The sequence below is a fragment of the Oculina patagonica genome, chromosome 8, assembly GCF_052425735.1.
Source record: "Oculina patagonica isolate OP01 chromosome 8, crgOcupat, whole genome shotgun sequence".
Classification (NCBI taxonomy): Eukaryota; Metazoa; Cnidaria; class Anthozoa; order Scleractinia; family Oculinidae; genus Oculina; species Oculina patagonica.
Genome location: NC_135765.1, coordinates 19,959,727 through 19,972,975, shown reverse-complemented (window position 1 = coordinate 19,972,975; position 13,249 = coordinate 19,959,727). Strand labels below are relative to the sequence as shown.

General features: G+C 37.2%; 1 protein-coding gene across 1 annotated transcript in view; it reads left to right on the top strand.

The window, feature by feature from the left end:
* LOC144663651 (structural maintenance of chromosomes protein 4-like) overlaps positions 1–13,249 on the top strand; it is a 64,191-nt gene that overhangs the window by 16,366 nt on the left and 34,576 nt on the right. The window contains exons 7-15 of the mRNA XM_078524659.1: positions 2,396–2,438; positions 2,531–2,615; positions 3,239–3,304; positions 4,834–4,911; positions 5,935–5,980; positions 6,942–6,982; positions 8,355–8,411; positions 10,652–10,773; positions 12,651–12,759. Coding sequence (XP_078380785.1) covers positions 2,396–2,438; positions 2,531–2,615; positions 3,239–3,304; positions 4,834–4,911; positions 5,935–5,980; positions 6,942–6,982; positions 8,355–8,411; positions 10,652–10,773; positions 12,651–12,759 — 647 coding nt within the window. The remainder of the gene's footprint in view (positions 1–2,395; positions 2,439–2,530; positions 2,616–3,238; positions 3,305–4,833; positions 4,912–5,934; positions 5,981–6,941; positions 6,983–8,354; positions 8,412–10,651; positions 10,774–12,650; positions 12,760–13,249) is intronic.

The following is a 13,249-nucleotide window of genomic DNA, read 5'->3' as shown; positions in this document are numbered from 1 at the left end:
CATCCTAGTTGTTTTCAGTGTGCGTGTGTATTTCCCTTGGGAGTGAGGATAATTGGATTAACAACCGAAATAACCAATAACAGCATCATATATTGGTCCCTTGGGTGTTGAGCAAACCAGTTTTGGCAAGGTTGGGTTAAATTGTGAGGAATTGAGGAAAACAGGTATTGATGCGGAAGACAAGGAAATTAGTCAAATGCATGAGCTCGAATATAACTGGTTTTGCAAGGTGATTGATTGATTGTTTCTATTTTCCTGTTCAGCTGCGTGTAAACAAAAGCGCTTAAGTTGCTTTAAATAAATCCGGGAATAAACCGCCCGAACTAGCTAACATCTAAATTATTCAATTACAGTTGGACTCTCATTCCTCATATCTGTTCAGCTGCGTGTAAACAAAAGCGCTTAAGTTGCTTTAAATAAATCCGGGAATAAACCACCCGAACTAGCTAACATCTAAATTATTCAATTACAGTTGGACTCTCATTCCTCATATCGTTAGAGCGACTTGTGGAAATACGTTGACTATGCGGATCCAGCATTGGAGCTGCTGGCTGGGAAGCACCCTAGTGTTTTACTACTTCTTTATGATAAGCAAAAGCGAATTCTTTTGGTATTTTCCTTCTTGAAAGCTAAAATTCCTTGCCGTTCCGTCAAATGTCTACACTTTCAGTGCGTTGCTAATTAAATCAGCTAAATCAGTTACATGCGGCTGACTTTTCCCAATAATTTTTAATCAATACAGTACTGCATGTGTCTTAAAATTTAATCAAAGTTTTATCAACAAAAAAGTGTTTGTTTGACTTAAGTAAACTGTAGTAAACAATACTCGTGAATTAAGACGTTTTTCACCACTTTTGTGTCTTACGTGATGTCTGTTAAAATTTAATTAACAATCAAGTACTAGTAAACATGCAAAGAGCTCGCTTTATATCTTTCGCCAATACACCGCTTTATTCGAACTTTAAAAGCATTGTAGTAGCTAAAAAATTTCAATATTTTTTGGGGTTGCTGAGGATTATTCTTTCGATATTTGAAGAACACGAAAAAAGAGTTTGTTCGCCTTCAGCACAATGTGTTGACATTGTGGTAACGAGCGTTCTTCTGTTTGGATTTTAGACATGCTGTGTAAATAGTTCACATCGAATCCAAAACAATAACGTTTCGCTTCTGAGGAAACCAACCAAAAACAGCAACGTGACGTTTCTCTCGGGCCTTATTTTAAAAGTATTTTTTTATAATGCACAGTTCTTTCTTTTAGAATGATTCTCGGAAACATCAAAGGAAAAATATCTCTGCCGAAAAGTTTGAATAATAATATCCAATTTTACAAACTTATAAAATGCTTCCCGACAAAAAAATTGTTTTCCATTGGAGGAGGTTGCCACTCGCTCACCGGTCGCCATACATAAATTTAGTTGACTACCAATTCCAAGAAGTTTCCCGGAGTTTAAGTCTTTTGTCGATCTTATTTTTTTTCGCTCCTAGCGAGGAGTCCTAAGAATAAGACATGCACTTTACGTGAGGGACAATAAGAGGGAGGCTTATCAGGTTCTTCACCGTAGTACTCCAATTTAGTGTGTTGTAAAGGCACCTTGAGTTAATTAATTGAGATGACGTTCATGTTTACGGTCCTTCAATGTTCTCAGTTTTAAATATCTTATCCTGAACTATATCAGTAACGGGAACACTTTGGCGGCTAACGTCTTCCGCTGCACAGATGGAAAATAAGACATTTTGCCAACACCTTTTATGATAACTGTACTGCTGACCAGTAAAACTTTAAACTTTTTCGTCATATCTGTTTTTTAAAACTGTGATCTTCAAAATTGGGGTCTTTAATGTTTGACAGAAGTAGTTGACACACTGACTTCATGTTGAAGTTTTTATGGTATTTTAATCACAAGTTTTTAACACTTGTAAGGAATTTGAGAAACAAACTACAACATTAATATGGGGGAGGAGGAGGGTGGAAACTTGGAGGAAGGGGGTAAAAAGTACAGTATTACAATAAAATACAATAAAATAGAGCTTAAAATGAATGTGTCAACATTTATTACATATTGCAGCTGTTCTTTTAGAACAACCCTCCAAGTTAAGACCATTTTAGTCGCTATGGCGACCAAAATTTTGGAGCTGGCGACTAAACTTGAACCAAGGTCGCCAGCCTGGCGACTAAAATTGAGAGAAAAGATTGAAAGCATCAGCTTAATTTGGTGACTAAAATTTTTCACTGGCGACCAAGCTTGAGTAGTTGGTGGCCAAATAGCCACTGAGGAAAAAAATAAACTTGGAGGGTTGTAGAAGATGTGGCTTATGCCTGAGCATTTATGGTAGTTAATGTAGGGCATTAGTTCTCTAATGGAGAGTTCAACTTGTTTTTTTTTTTGTGCTTTAGACAAAAAGAAGGCTCAAACCAAGGAACACAAGAAAGCATCAAAGTAAGCAACCTGGTTGTCTATGCTAACTGTGCAGCAAATGAGTGATGAGCTCAGTTATATGCTTAGAAACTCGGTCATCATTTTTCTTTCAGGAAATACGAGGAACTTAAAATGGTTGCTGAGGAGACCAAGAAAAACTTTGCAGCATATGAGAGAGATGACTTGAAACTTCGTGAGGTTAGTAGATTGCTAGCCACTGGTCTGGTAGTTTGTAAATCTTTTAACCCTACCAGAAAATGATAATTCTGTATTAATCTCGTACCCAAACCTTCTCAACTCATACCTGATAAAATGCAACCTTGCTTGCATTTAATATGTGTCAGAAATCAGTCACACATTGCTTGGTTGTTATAAAAAGGCCATGAACTACTATCCTATACAGGGTAAGACTTACCCAGCTGTCAATGGTGCTGTGTTTGATGCATACAAGCATGCTGTACATATCAAATTTGTGAAGTTTTTCATACTGCAAACTGTTTTCGTTACTAATTCACCTAAGTAACGTTGAAAAAAAAAAGCTTATTTCTCATAAGCTCATGCATGTGCACATGTGCAAGAAGCCAAAGTTTGCATCAACCATGCACAAATGCTGCTGCTGTTCATGTACCAATCAGACTGGTGAACTGAGCAGCTTTGGCTGGTTGTTTTCTTCAAAGTGAGTTATTTTTTCGCTTATTGTTTCCTCCTGTCCTCACCTGATTGTTAAAAAAATGGACTGGCAATAACCCATGAAAGTGGAAAGTTTACTGTAGCAATGTTGTTTGGTATTGTGATTCTGAATTTGATGTTCTCTTTCCTAGGAATATAAACATGCAAAACAAAATCAAAAAAAGATGCAGAAAAATCTTGAAAAAGAAAAAAGCAAGGTATAAAATATGTGAAGCAGTCCTTGGCAGGGTGCAAAGAAATAGATTGTTCCAGCTTTCCCTTGGGCAAGCTGAAGCCAGGATAAACTAGCATGAAAGTCATTTTTACTGCCCAAAAACTTCTCATTATAAGCACAATGCTTATGATGCTTGACTTGCCCGTTAGGCAATGAAGGAGTAAGTGTACTAGCCCAACTGCAAAATCCACTAGCCCCAGCTATCAGACACTAACTTCTTTGCACGCTGCTTGGAATCACCAACCTTGTTCCCAGGGTCCTCTTCTTTTCATCCCAGTAAAGTAAGTAAGAGAGAGATATCCAGTGGACAGCAGTGAACTTTAATTTCTACTCAGTACGTTATCAATGTTTTGTTATTATTATTTTTTTTTATTAGCTAATTAGTGTGTTACACCTGGAAGCTAGCTAGTGAGTCTAGCGTGCTGGGCTCACAAAAGCTAAGTGTATATTCACAATAAAACTGCTATCTACTGGTATCTATCTATTTCTCACACACTTCAGGGGATGAGAACGAAAGGGCCATGGCAAGGAGGCTGTGAAATAGCTTGCAGTTACCAGTATTTTAAATGGGATTTTCAGGGATGTTGCTAAGGCCGGCTGCTGGCTAGTTTCAGGGGATGAAAGATAACATAAATCCGGCTGAAATTTCATATGAAAATAAAGACTTTGGAAAACTTCAAGAGCTGCAAATGCCAGAAAATCCAGCTGCCCTTGTTGATGAGCCGGGTCAGTGTTTTCTTAGCTCCATCCCTGGATTTTAGGAATTTTGTAAATCACAGTGTTAGTGGAAAGAAAGGCATTTTCATGTTGCAATTGTTGTCTCTTGGGGTGGCTATTGATATTTCCACCACATGCCTTTATTATACAATTATGTAATATTGTACAATTATATGTTCTAGCAACACAAACAAATTCATAAACACATGTTGTCATTGCAGACACAGAAGGAAATTATAATATATATTATGGCTTGAAACTTTTTGACAACTGCAGTGGTTCTTAGTTGGATTGAAATGATGTATTGTGGAAAAATACAAGGCCAATCTTCCAACTTTATTTTTCCTTAGTGACCATTTGGTCACCAACTGCTCAAGTTTGGTCGCCAGTCAGCAAAAAATTTTAGTTGCTGAATTAAGCTTGCCCTTTCTATCTTTCTTCTCAATTTTAGTCGCCAGGCTGGCCAGCTCCAAAATTTTAGTCACCATGGCAGCTAACATGGTCTTAACATGGAGGGTCAAGGGCAGTGAACTTTCACCAAATATCTGAGCTGTAACATAATGTTTTTGCTTTCTAAATAACTCCTTGCCTCTTCTGTACATTTGCCAATGGACGAAAAGCATGAGAATTGAGACTGGATATACAGTTTAGTTAGTGCAAGGTTTGAGAATTTGTGTACAGGATACTTTCTGTTGCAAAACATTGAATACTGATCAATCAAGAATTCATCTTTGACCTTGAGTGGTCTTAATCTAAGTTGTTACTAAGCTTAACTGTATACAATGTTTCATACAGTTGGAAGAACTTCAAAATGTTCCTGAGAAAAGTAAAAAAGAGTTGCAGCAGTTGGAGGAAAAGAAAAATGATCTGGAGGTACTGTACTGCTTATCACTAAATAGTGTTATTCAATTGACAACTAGTCAGTGGTTTTGTTCTGGATGTTAGTTTATGTATAGGTAATTATTAGAGTGCTGGTGAAGTGATGCATCACTGCCTATGAAATCCAGATGAGCTACCAAGGCTGCTGCCTAAAGGGCGCCCGGTCGCCAGAGTCGCCTAAGTTACGAGCGTGGGCGACTAAATTTTTGTTCAAGGAGCCCGCATGGGCGCCTAAACATTGATCTACCACTCCCATCTTTCGACTTCAATTTCCTTGTAACGTTGTTTCATTGGCATAAAAAAATCCCATTTAAAACAATAACTGCTTCATTTTAAAACGGAAACGCATTGAATTTGAGCAGAAATCCTTATCAGAGTACAAAGCACAGAATGGTGCCATTAGAGTAATGTGCCTGACAAAAACAGAATACTGTAAAAGTTTGATAAAAAGCCTTCTTCCCTTATGGATGGCTTTACAATACATGCACTACTGTAATCTTTCAGCACTCTTACTTCAACCAAGCTCTAAGTTGTACATATGTATTTCAAATGAAGTTTGCCAAGTTTATGGAGTACACAACAATGCAATTTTATTAATGGAATTAACAACAAAGAGGTTCCACATTCCCTCGTGGTCAGCAGTGTTTTGGATATGCCCATTTGCCAGAGCTCTATGTGCTCCTGATTTCAGGTGTGTTTTTAGTGTTGGCCAGTGAAGCATTGTTTGCCCCGAGTTTAGCATTTAGTCTGTTCTCTCCCTTCCCTCCCCACCCCCCCCCCTTTCCACTGTTTAATCAGTGTGACGGGTGCCTGTCCTCCTTCTTTCTGCGCGGGGGCTCATGGCTGGATTGCCAGGATTTGCCAGCCATGGGAGCGGTCTCCATCTAGGAGCTGGCTGCTGAGAGTGGAAGCTCCTGGATGTCCCAGCATCCAACCTCCATTTAGCAATGCAGTTTTTAATTGTCATTTGTATCATTTGTATTACAAGTGTGTTAAAATCTAATTGTCCTTTTACAGGTGAAAAGAAAAGCAGAAGAAGAGAAACTTGCAGAAGTTATGGCAGGTCAAATGAATTTTGTTACATTAACCTTATGGCATGTGTACTATTGCTTCTGAAACTAACTCTTTAATTTAAGTATACCAAAATTAGTTTATTTTACTGTCACAACTCAGGTACATGTACCTTTTATTTGTTGTAAAGCACTATTAAGCATTTTTTGGAAATGGTTTCTTTTTAATGATACTATTTTTTCTGATAAAGAATAATCTGAAAATATACCTAGAAAAATAATAATAATCTGCCAGGGGTGTTCCTAGGCAATTGTTAGCAGTATACACAAAGTCAGTAGGAGATCAAGTTTCACGCCAAAGGCAAGATAGCGCTGTAGGTGCAAGCTTCTTTGGGGGTTTTGGGAGGTGTCCCCCTGTTACCCTCTAAAACGCCATTTCCTGCGTTCCTGAGACTGAAAAGAGTTTGCGAAGTCAAGATTAAACTCTGGAGGTTACCTTTATTCTCAACCAGAAAACCAAAATTTTCTATATTTATTTACTATAAATTATTAGAACATGTATTTTCAGATAAATTTCCTCACTTTATGACATCGTTTTGGGTAAATATTTTCCGTAAGGCAATATAGTATACTACACTGTAATTCCCTCAATTTCTATTGGAAAAATATACAAAAAATAAACTAGAGACTTGTAGACCTGATATGAAGGTTCGATTAATTACTATTCAAATCCTAACCTTTTGTTCTTTTTAGCACAAAACTCCTGATCGCTGTAGTTGAAAGGCTATAATAGCATTGTGTTGAAACAGCTAAGTGGTTTCCTGGACCACTATAACTGCTATAATACAAGTACATTGTATGGCCAGTGCATATTTCAGTAAGCACTGATAGAAAAACATCATAATGCATAGAAAAATTACGGGACTTTACCCTTTGCCTTTCTTCTATAATGTAAAAAATATCTGGGAAATTCTGGTATGCACTTACTTAATGTTGTATAATGTCATCACACAGGCTTAAAGAGTGAAACTGAGGGTCTCCAAACAGAAAAGGAGGTGAGAGAATTGAACAGTGCTAAGAAAATACTAATACATGTGCACCTGCTGTAGACATTTGTTCATTTTGCTTCTCTGTTTATGCTTTAAAGTAGAAAATGCCCAATTACCATGATTCTGAATTTTAGGTTACCAGTAGCTATTTTTTTTTTTTTTAAATGGCTAAAAATTAATAAGGCAATATTAATTTCAATGTCTGTGTAGCAAAGTGAATTCAGACTGGACTTAGACCCTATCAAGTCACCTCAATAGATTTCATGATCACATAGATGATAGTCAAGTATTTGATACTGTCAAACAGAAGCCTTTTGTTTTCAGTTTTTCATTTTGAGAGTTGTGTTCTAGATAGTAAGAAGAAAAAAATAAATGGTGTGTTTAAGTCCTGCATCTCTGCAGACATTGATAGTTCAATACCTTACCCATCTACAATTCTCATTCTTTAAAATCAGCCTTGCACATCATGTGTGGCTGTGTGAGGTCAACAGCATAATTTTAAAAAATCTTTATTTGCATGAATTGATCGTGGAGCAGATTCATAAGTCGCTTCAAGGTGAAGAAAAGACCAAACTTGTTTGTTTCTGTCCTGAATCATGGGTGGAAAAGATACTTGAACAGCTTGACCAGTTTTGTGGAAATCAAGGTGCTGCCACACGGGCTGAGCTGTTGTCCTTATCTTGCAATGTTTGCCAACAGAAAAGTGATGAAGTGTCTATGTAAGCAACATGCTTAGATAACCAAATCCTTTAAACAAAGAATCATGGCACTGAACTACTAAATGGATAGGGAGGCAGTGGATCGCCACCTGAGGGTTTTGTTGTGACAGCTGCTAAAGGAATCAGTAAAGGACAATGTCAGACACAAAAAGGAATCACATAAAACATTTGCTGGTTTTAACGCCGTAGCAGGTTATGGGGAAAAGAAACAAACTTGGCTCAGTTTAGCCAACCATTAGCTTACCAACATATTTTGTCTGACACTGGACTACTGCAAACAGAAGAACCACCAAAGCAAAGAAGCGTATTTAAACACTTTGTGCTCTCGACTTTCACTATGAAGGAAAGAATTTACGGACACTTTTTGGCGACCAGATTTTTCCATCTGGCGACCATTAAAAGAAGTTGAGTCGCCACTTGGCGCCCGCATAAAAAAGTTAATTTCGGACCCTGGTTGTAAAAACAGAGCATGGTGAATTGCAAATGCCATGAAACAACATTGACAGGGGGAGAGGGGGATAAATATTTGTATTTGCTTGTAAGTCAAGACATTCCCAAAAAGAGTACATAAATAAATAATTTTTTTTCGTACAACTATTTTTAAGTATATGTTCTAATCCAACTGCTTTGTATTATAACAAGTTTTCATTTTTTTGCAGGCAAAGGAAAGAGAATTATTGGGATTAAACAAGGTTGTCAATGAAGCCAAGTCAAAGGTGTGTATAGCACTATATACTACCAGTTATAAAATAATTAAGATAGTACGCACGCTCTCATTGGTCGATAGGTGAGTTTAGATGAGAGTATGTAAACACGGTTGTGACGTCACGCTTTCTGTGTTTCCTGGCACAATTAAAAAAAAAACTGTGAAGTGTAGAAATATTAAAGAAATGGAAAACAATATCAAATTTTGAAATGTGCTCCGGCTTTCTCTTCCCATATGAGCCCGAGAAAAAAAAAAAGCAAAAGAAAGAAGAACCACAGCGCTTTGCCTGCCTCAATGATCGTGAGCTAGACGAGCTCCTGGAGGGAGCTCAAGCGAACGAAAAAATATGCAACAAAAACGCAGTAAACATTTTTCAAGTAATTTTTGCATTCAATTACAACAATAAAATTTCCTTTAAGACAGTCTTTATTAGAAAAAAATATATACGTAAACGCACACAAAACTATTTGCTACAAACTGTTGATCTTTAAGCTTAAATTCAAACTTTACATGGCCGATCAGTTGCCGTCCTTTTGCCGTCAAATCTGATTAAAATGACGCTTAAAATGTATTTTCTCTGAGGTGTTCTAACAACAGCGTAAAAATTTTACTGCTACACTGACAATAATAGTCGTGAACTTTTTTCATTCAAAATGGGCTTCGGGAAGAGAAATAATGGAGATATTTGTCAGAAAATCAAAGCAGAATTTGATGTCAATTTAAGATTTATTCTACACTTGAAGCACATTACAAAGACGGAGGAAATGAAAGTAGAGGAAACTGAACTAGTTTAGATCGCTATCTGAACAATTCACCGTACAATTAAGGCATACCATTGCTACCGACCTCGCTAGATCCGCTTCTTGTGCTATGATTCCTAATTATCCAGCAAAACTTCACAACGATGAGACTTTTCATTCAACCATGTTATCGGCCTGCCAAATCATTCAGGCAAGTTCACTTAACTTTCAAGAACTCCCCATCTTGAAGTTCTTTCCTTACAGAGCCGTATTTTTAGCATTTCTTTTAGTTTTTGCCAAACTTTCCGTATTTTTCTGCAAGATTTACATGGATTCGCTTTCATCGACACAGCGGCGCTACTTGCCATAAATTATTAAATTCTCAACCTCGGATATTGCATTTCTAGCTTTTTGATTGGTTTACTGAATCCCGGTTTTCAGCTCATATACCTATGTTTGACCTTATATGGGAAATGATTGCCGCTTAGCGTAAATTTTTTCTGCGGGAAGCGACAGTTCCATCAAAAAAAATGGTTTTAAACAGCAAATTTGGCGAGCTTTATGAACAAGAAATAATTAGCGGTGCCTACAAAATCCACAGAAATGCCATAGTAAATTTAACTAAGCAAAACAAAAGGATAGGTGCGAAAAGTTTAATTAATACTTTTAAACGCACAACAAGAGCGAGTGAATAAAGTAGAAAAGCAGCAAATAATTTACGAAAAAACGGCAAACTGACACAGTTTCATTCAGTGTACGTCATAAAACTAGGCTCAGCACTTCAGTTAAGTTTGTTACCTTTCAATCTTGGTTTTGTCCTTTTACACTTCAACAAACATGTTCCACTTTGAGCTCAATTTCGCTTCAAAAAATATAGCAGTCTTGATGACAGCTGTGGAGCCGTAAAGAAGTACAATGTAAACACTTGCTTTGTTCGACTTGCACGAGACTTGTAGTTTCCAGAAAAGCTTCGAGGAAAATCTTGGGAAGAAAACTGTCTCGCTCGCTTTCCTCGTGTGTTTCATTCAACTCAAGAAGTGAACACCGCGCCAGAAATTTCGCGCCTCCTCATACTATCACTTTGTTTACATCAAAATGAAATGTCCAGTCGATTTAAACTTGAGAAGAATTTAATAAAACAATTATTCCATTTGCCCTTGTTGGATACGAGTCGTTATAGCCAACTCTCGTTGGCTATTTACCACCTCGTCGTATCCAACGCGGGCTCGTGGAATAATTGTTAAGTATTTCCTCAGTGGTCAGATGCTTTACACCATGTAAACATATCCACTAGCCAGAAAAAATATATACTATAAATACAAAATGTTACCAGAATGAAAACCTCTTCCTATTACACCCCAAAATGCACCCAACCCTGAAAGTTCTGTGAGACACATATTACTGGTACTTACTACCATTGTTCATGAGTGGCATTGATTTTTTTTCTATTTTCGTTGTCATCTTAATTGGGTAACAAGTGGGTAACATGGCCTTACATATGACTTTTTAGATGGATGTGGCAAAGAGTGAGGTAGACCTTTATAAAAGTCAGTATGAAACAGCTTTGAACCAGCTCAAAGATGCTAAAAACAACTTGGAAAAGGTTTTGGAAACCAGAACACATAGAAAAAGGTACCAAGTAAATAAATACCAGAATACCAGATACATGTAGATGAAAAGGGCATGCAAATAATTTATACCCCAATGTACTGTACTCGTGTTCTAAGTCAGCCAGTGAAGTGCTTTCTTACAAAACTATGTAAGCTATGAACCTGACCTTAGTTCAACACTTGTTTACTTGAGGGGTTGCATAATCAACACTTTGAACAAATGGGGCCTTGTGAATTTCACAGCAAATAATTATTTGATGACTTTTGTTCAATTGCCTTCCCATCAGATTACTTTTGTAATGAATAGGCAGGTTACAATATTTGAAAAGCAAAACCATATAAAGAGAACTCTTTTTTACCCATTCAGTTAAATTCAATAATTGAATTACCTAATGTGATATAGTTACATTTGTTACAATTATGTAATAAATAGGTTGTTCCAGAAAAAATCCACACACCCCCGACTGATGGGATTCTGGAAATTCTCACAGGAGGGGGGAGGGGTAAAAGGCTCTGGAAATCCAGGCGGGTGGGGGGGTTGAACTTCAACTTCATTTCAACCGATTATTCAAGCGCTTCAAACGTTTAGTTTGGTGACACTTCAGCGCCGTCAGATCCTGAAAAAGTAGATTATATTTTTGTTCATATATTTCTCACCTGACATAAATGATAATCTAAGTTCCTTCAGGTCCTTTTATAGCAGAAAACGTTAAAACAAGATACAAAATTAAAGAGAACCTGTCACAAGATCTCACAACGTTGTTGCAACGAAGATCGTGAAACGCTTGACACATTTTTACTCACCTGGCACATTTCTACTCGTACCCAGACCCAGCGCAATAATGAAGTTTAGACTTTTGTTATTCGAAAGATTTTGATTTAGAAGTTCTCGATCTTCAGTGGACAGGACTGACCTTATGTCTCTAAAAGCAGGCAAAGAGGAATGACTATTTGACTCTTTTATCATATTTTTTACTAATCGTATTACTTTAGGACCATATCTAGCGCAGTGTAGAATAAAGAGCAACTGATTTTAATGAGCTAAGAATGTAAACACGCGTTCACTTTTTTGTATTTTTGCTCCTTTCTTCTTTTAGTTCCACACGATAGAATTCTTAGCTTAATATTAGCTGATGCTTTAGAAATTAAACAAGAACATCTTCTAGACGTGATTGTGCATATTTTCTATTAAAATTTAATTAAATTTAAGCATAATAATTTTTTCTGGAAATCCAGGCGGGATGGGGGGGTCTTTGGTCTTGGAAATCCAGACAGGAGGGAGGGTCTTGTGCTTCAAGAAATCCAGGTGAGAGGGGGGTTAAAAAACGACCCCATCCGTCGGGGTGTGTGGATTTTTTCTGGAATAACCCAATGCAAATTTATTTTAAGAAATTCATTTCTTAGGCTGTGTAAAGGTCGATTTACACGGTACGATGTTGTCACATGCGACAATCTTACAACACGCCTACGATCGTCGTCAGCGAGTTGTAGGTTTGATTTACACGACACAATTTGTGTCGTAAGCCAGTGTCATAGGCATGTCGCAAGAAAATCATACCATGTAAATCGGCCTTAATATTAACTTTGGTAGGTGGAAAAGATAATTACATGACAGTTTGAATGTTGATGGAACTATAGTTAATCACTCACATAGAAAAATAAAGACCTACAAAGAAATAAATTTTTAAATAAATGGCAAAATGGCTTGTCCACATGATGTGATGGATGTGGACAAACCACCTGTGCCCTACCTTGTACTACTGCTGTAGAAAAACTTTCAAATATTATGTTGTGTTAATGTTATATTTAATTTGGTAATGCATCAGTGATCACCACCAATTACAATTAAGTAGTAATAGTAAATGTGATGTTTTGTGTTTTTTACTTATTTTTTTGCAGTGAAATACAGTCATTACAAGATGAAGTTCCGGAATTAAAGAACAGGTTAACAAAAGCAGAAGCCGATTTGGTTAAAGCTGTGCAAGGAGAAAAGAAAGCTTCTGATGAGGTATTAGTGGGCTTTTATCAATAATTCTGATTGTGTGATAGATATTGCAATAAGTGACAGATTGAGGGTTTCAAAATGTTTGAAAGTAGGCATCATCACTGGAAGAGTAGGTGGCTGTGATGTTGAGCTTGTTTGTCATGAGCTGATCAATTGCTATGACCAGAGTTACCAATGACATATAATAAAGCAACGGCACAACTCTGGCACTGGCTTATTTTGAAAACCCTGTCAGTCACACTCCATTCTTTTGGTAAGCGCCAGGAATACCAACCTCTGGCTGGTTCCAAGTTTTTGAGCGTGCATGTGCAGAGTTCATGTTATGATTGTCAGTTGATCAAATTTGAGTGCATGGAATAAACTCTGAGTCTCCCAAAAATGACTGGAAGGCGGTGAATTGTAGACTTTCAAGCAAAATAAACACACAGAAGTCCTTATTTTTGCAGCTGACCAAAATGGGTGTTGCCTCTGGGGAATGACTGTTCCTGTTCAG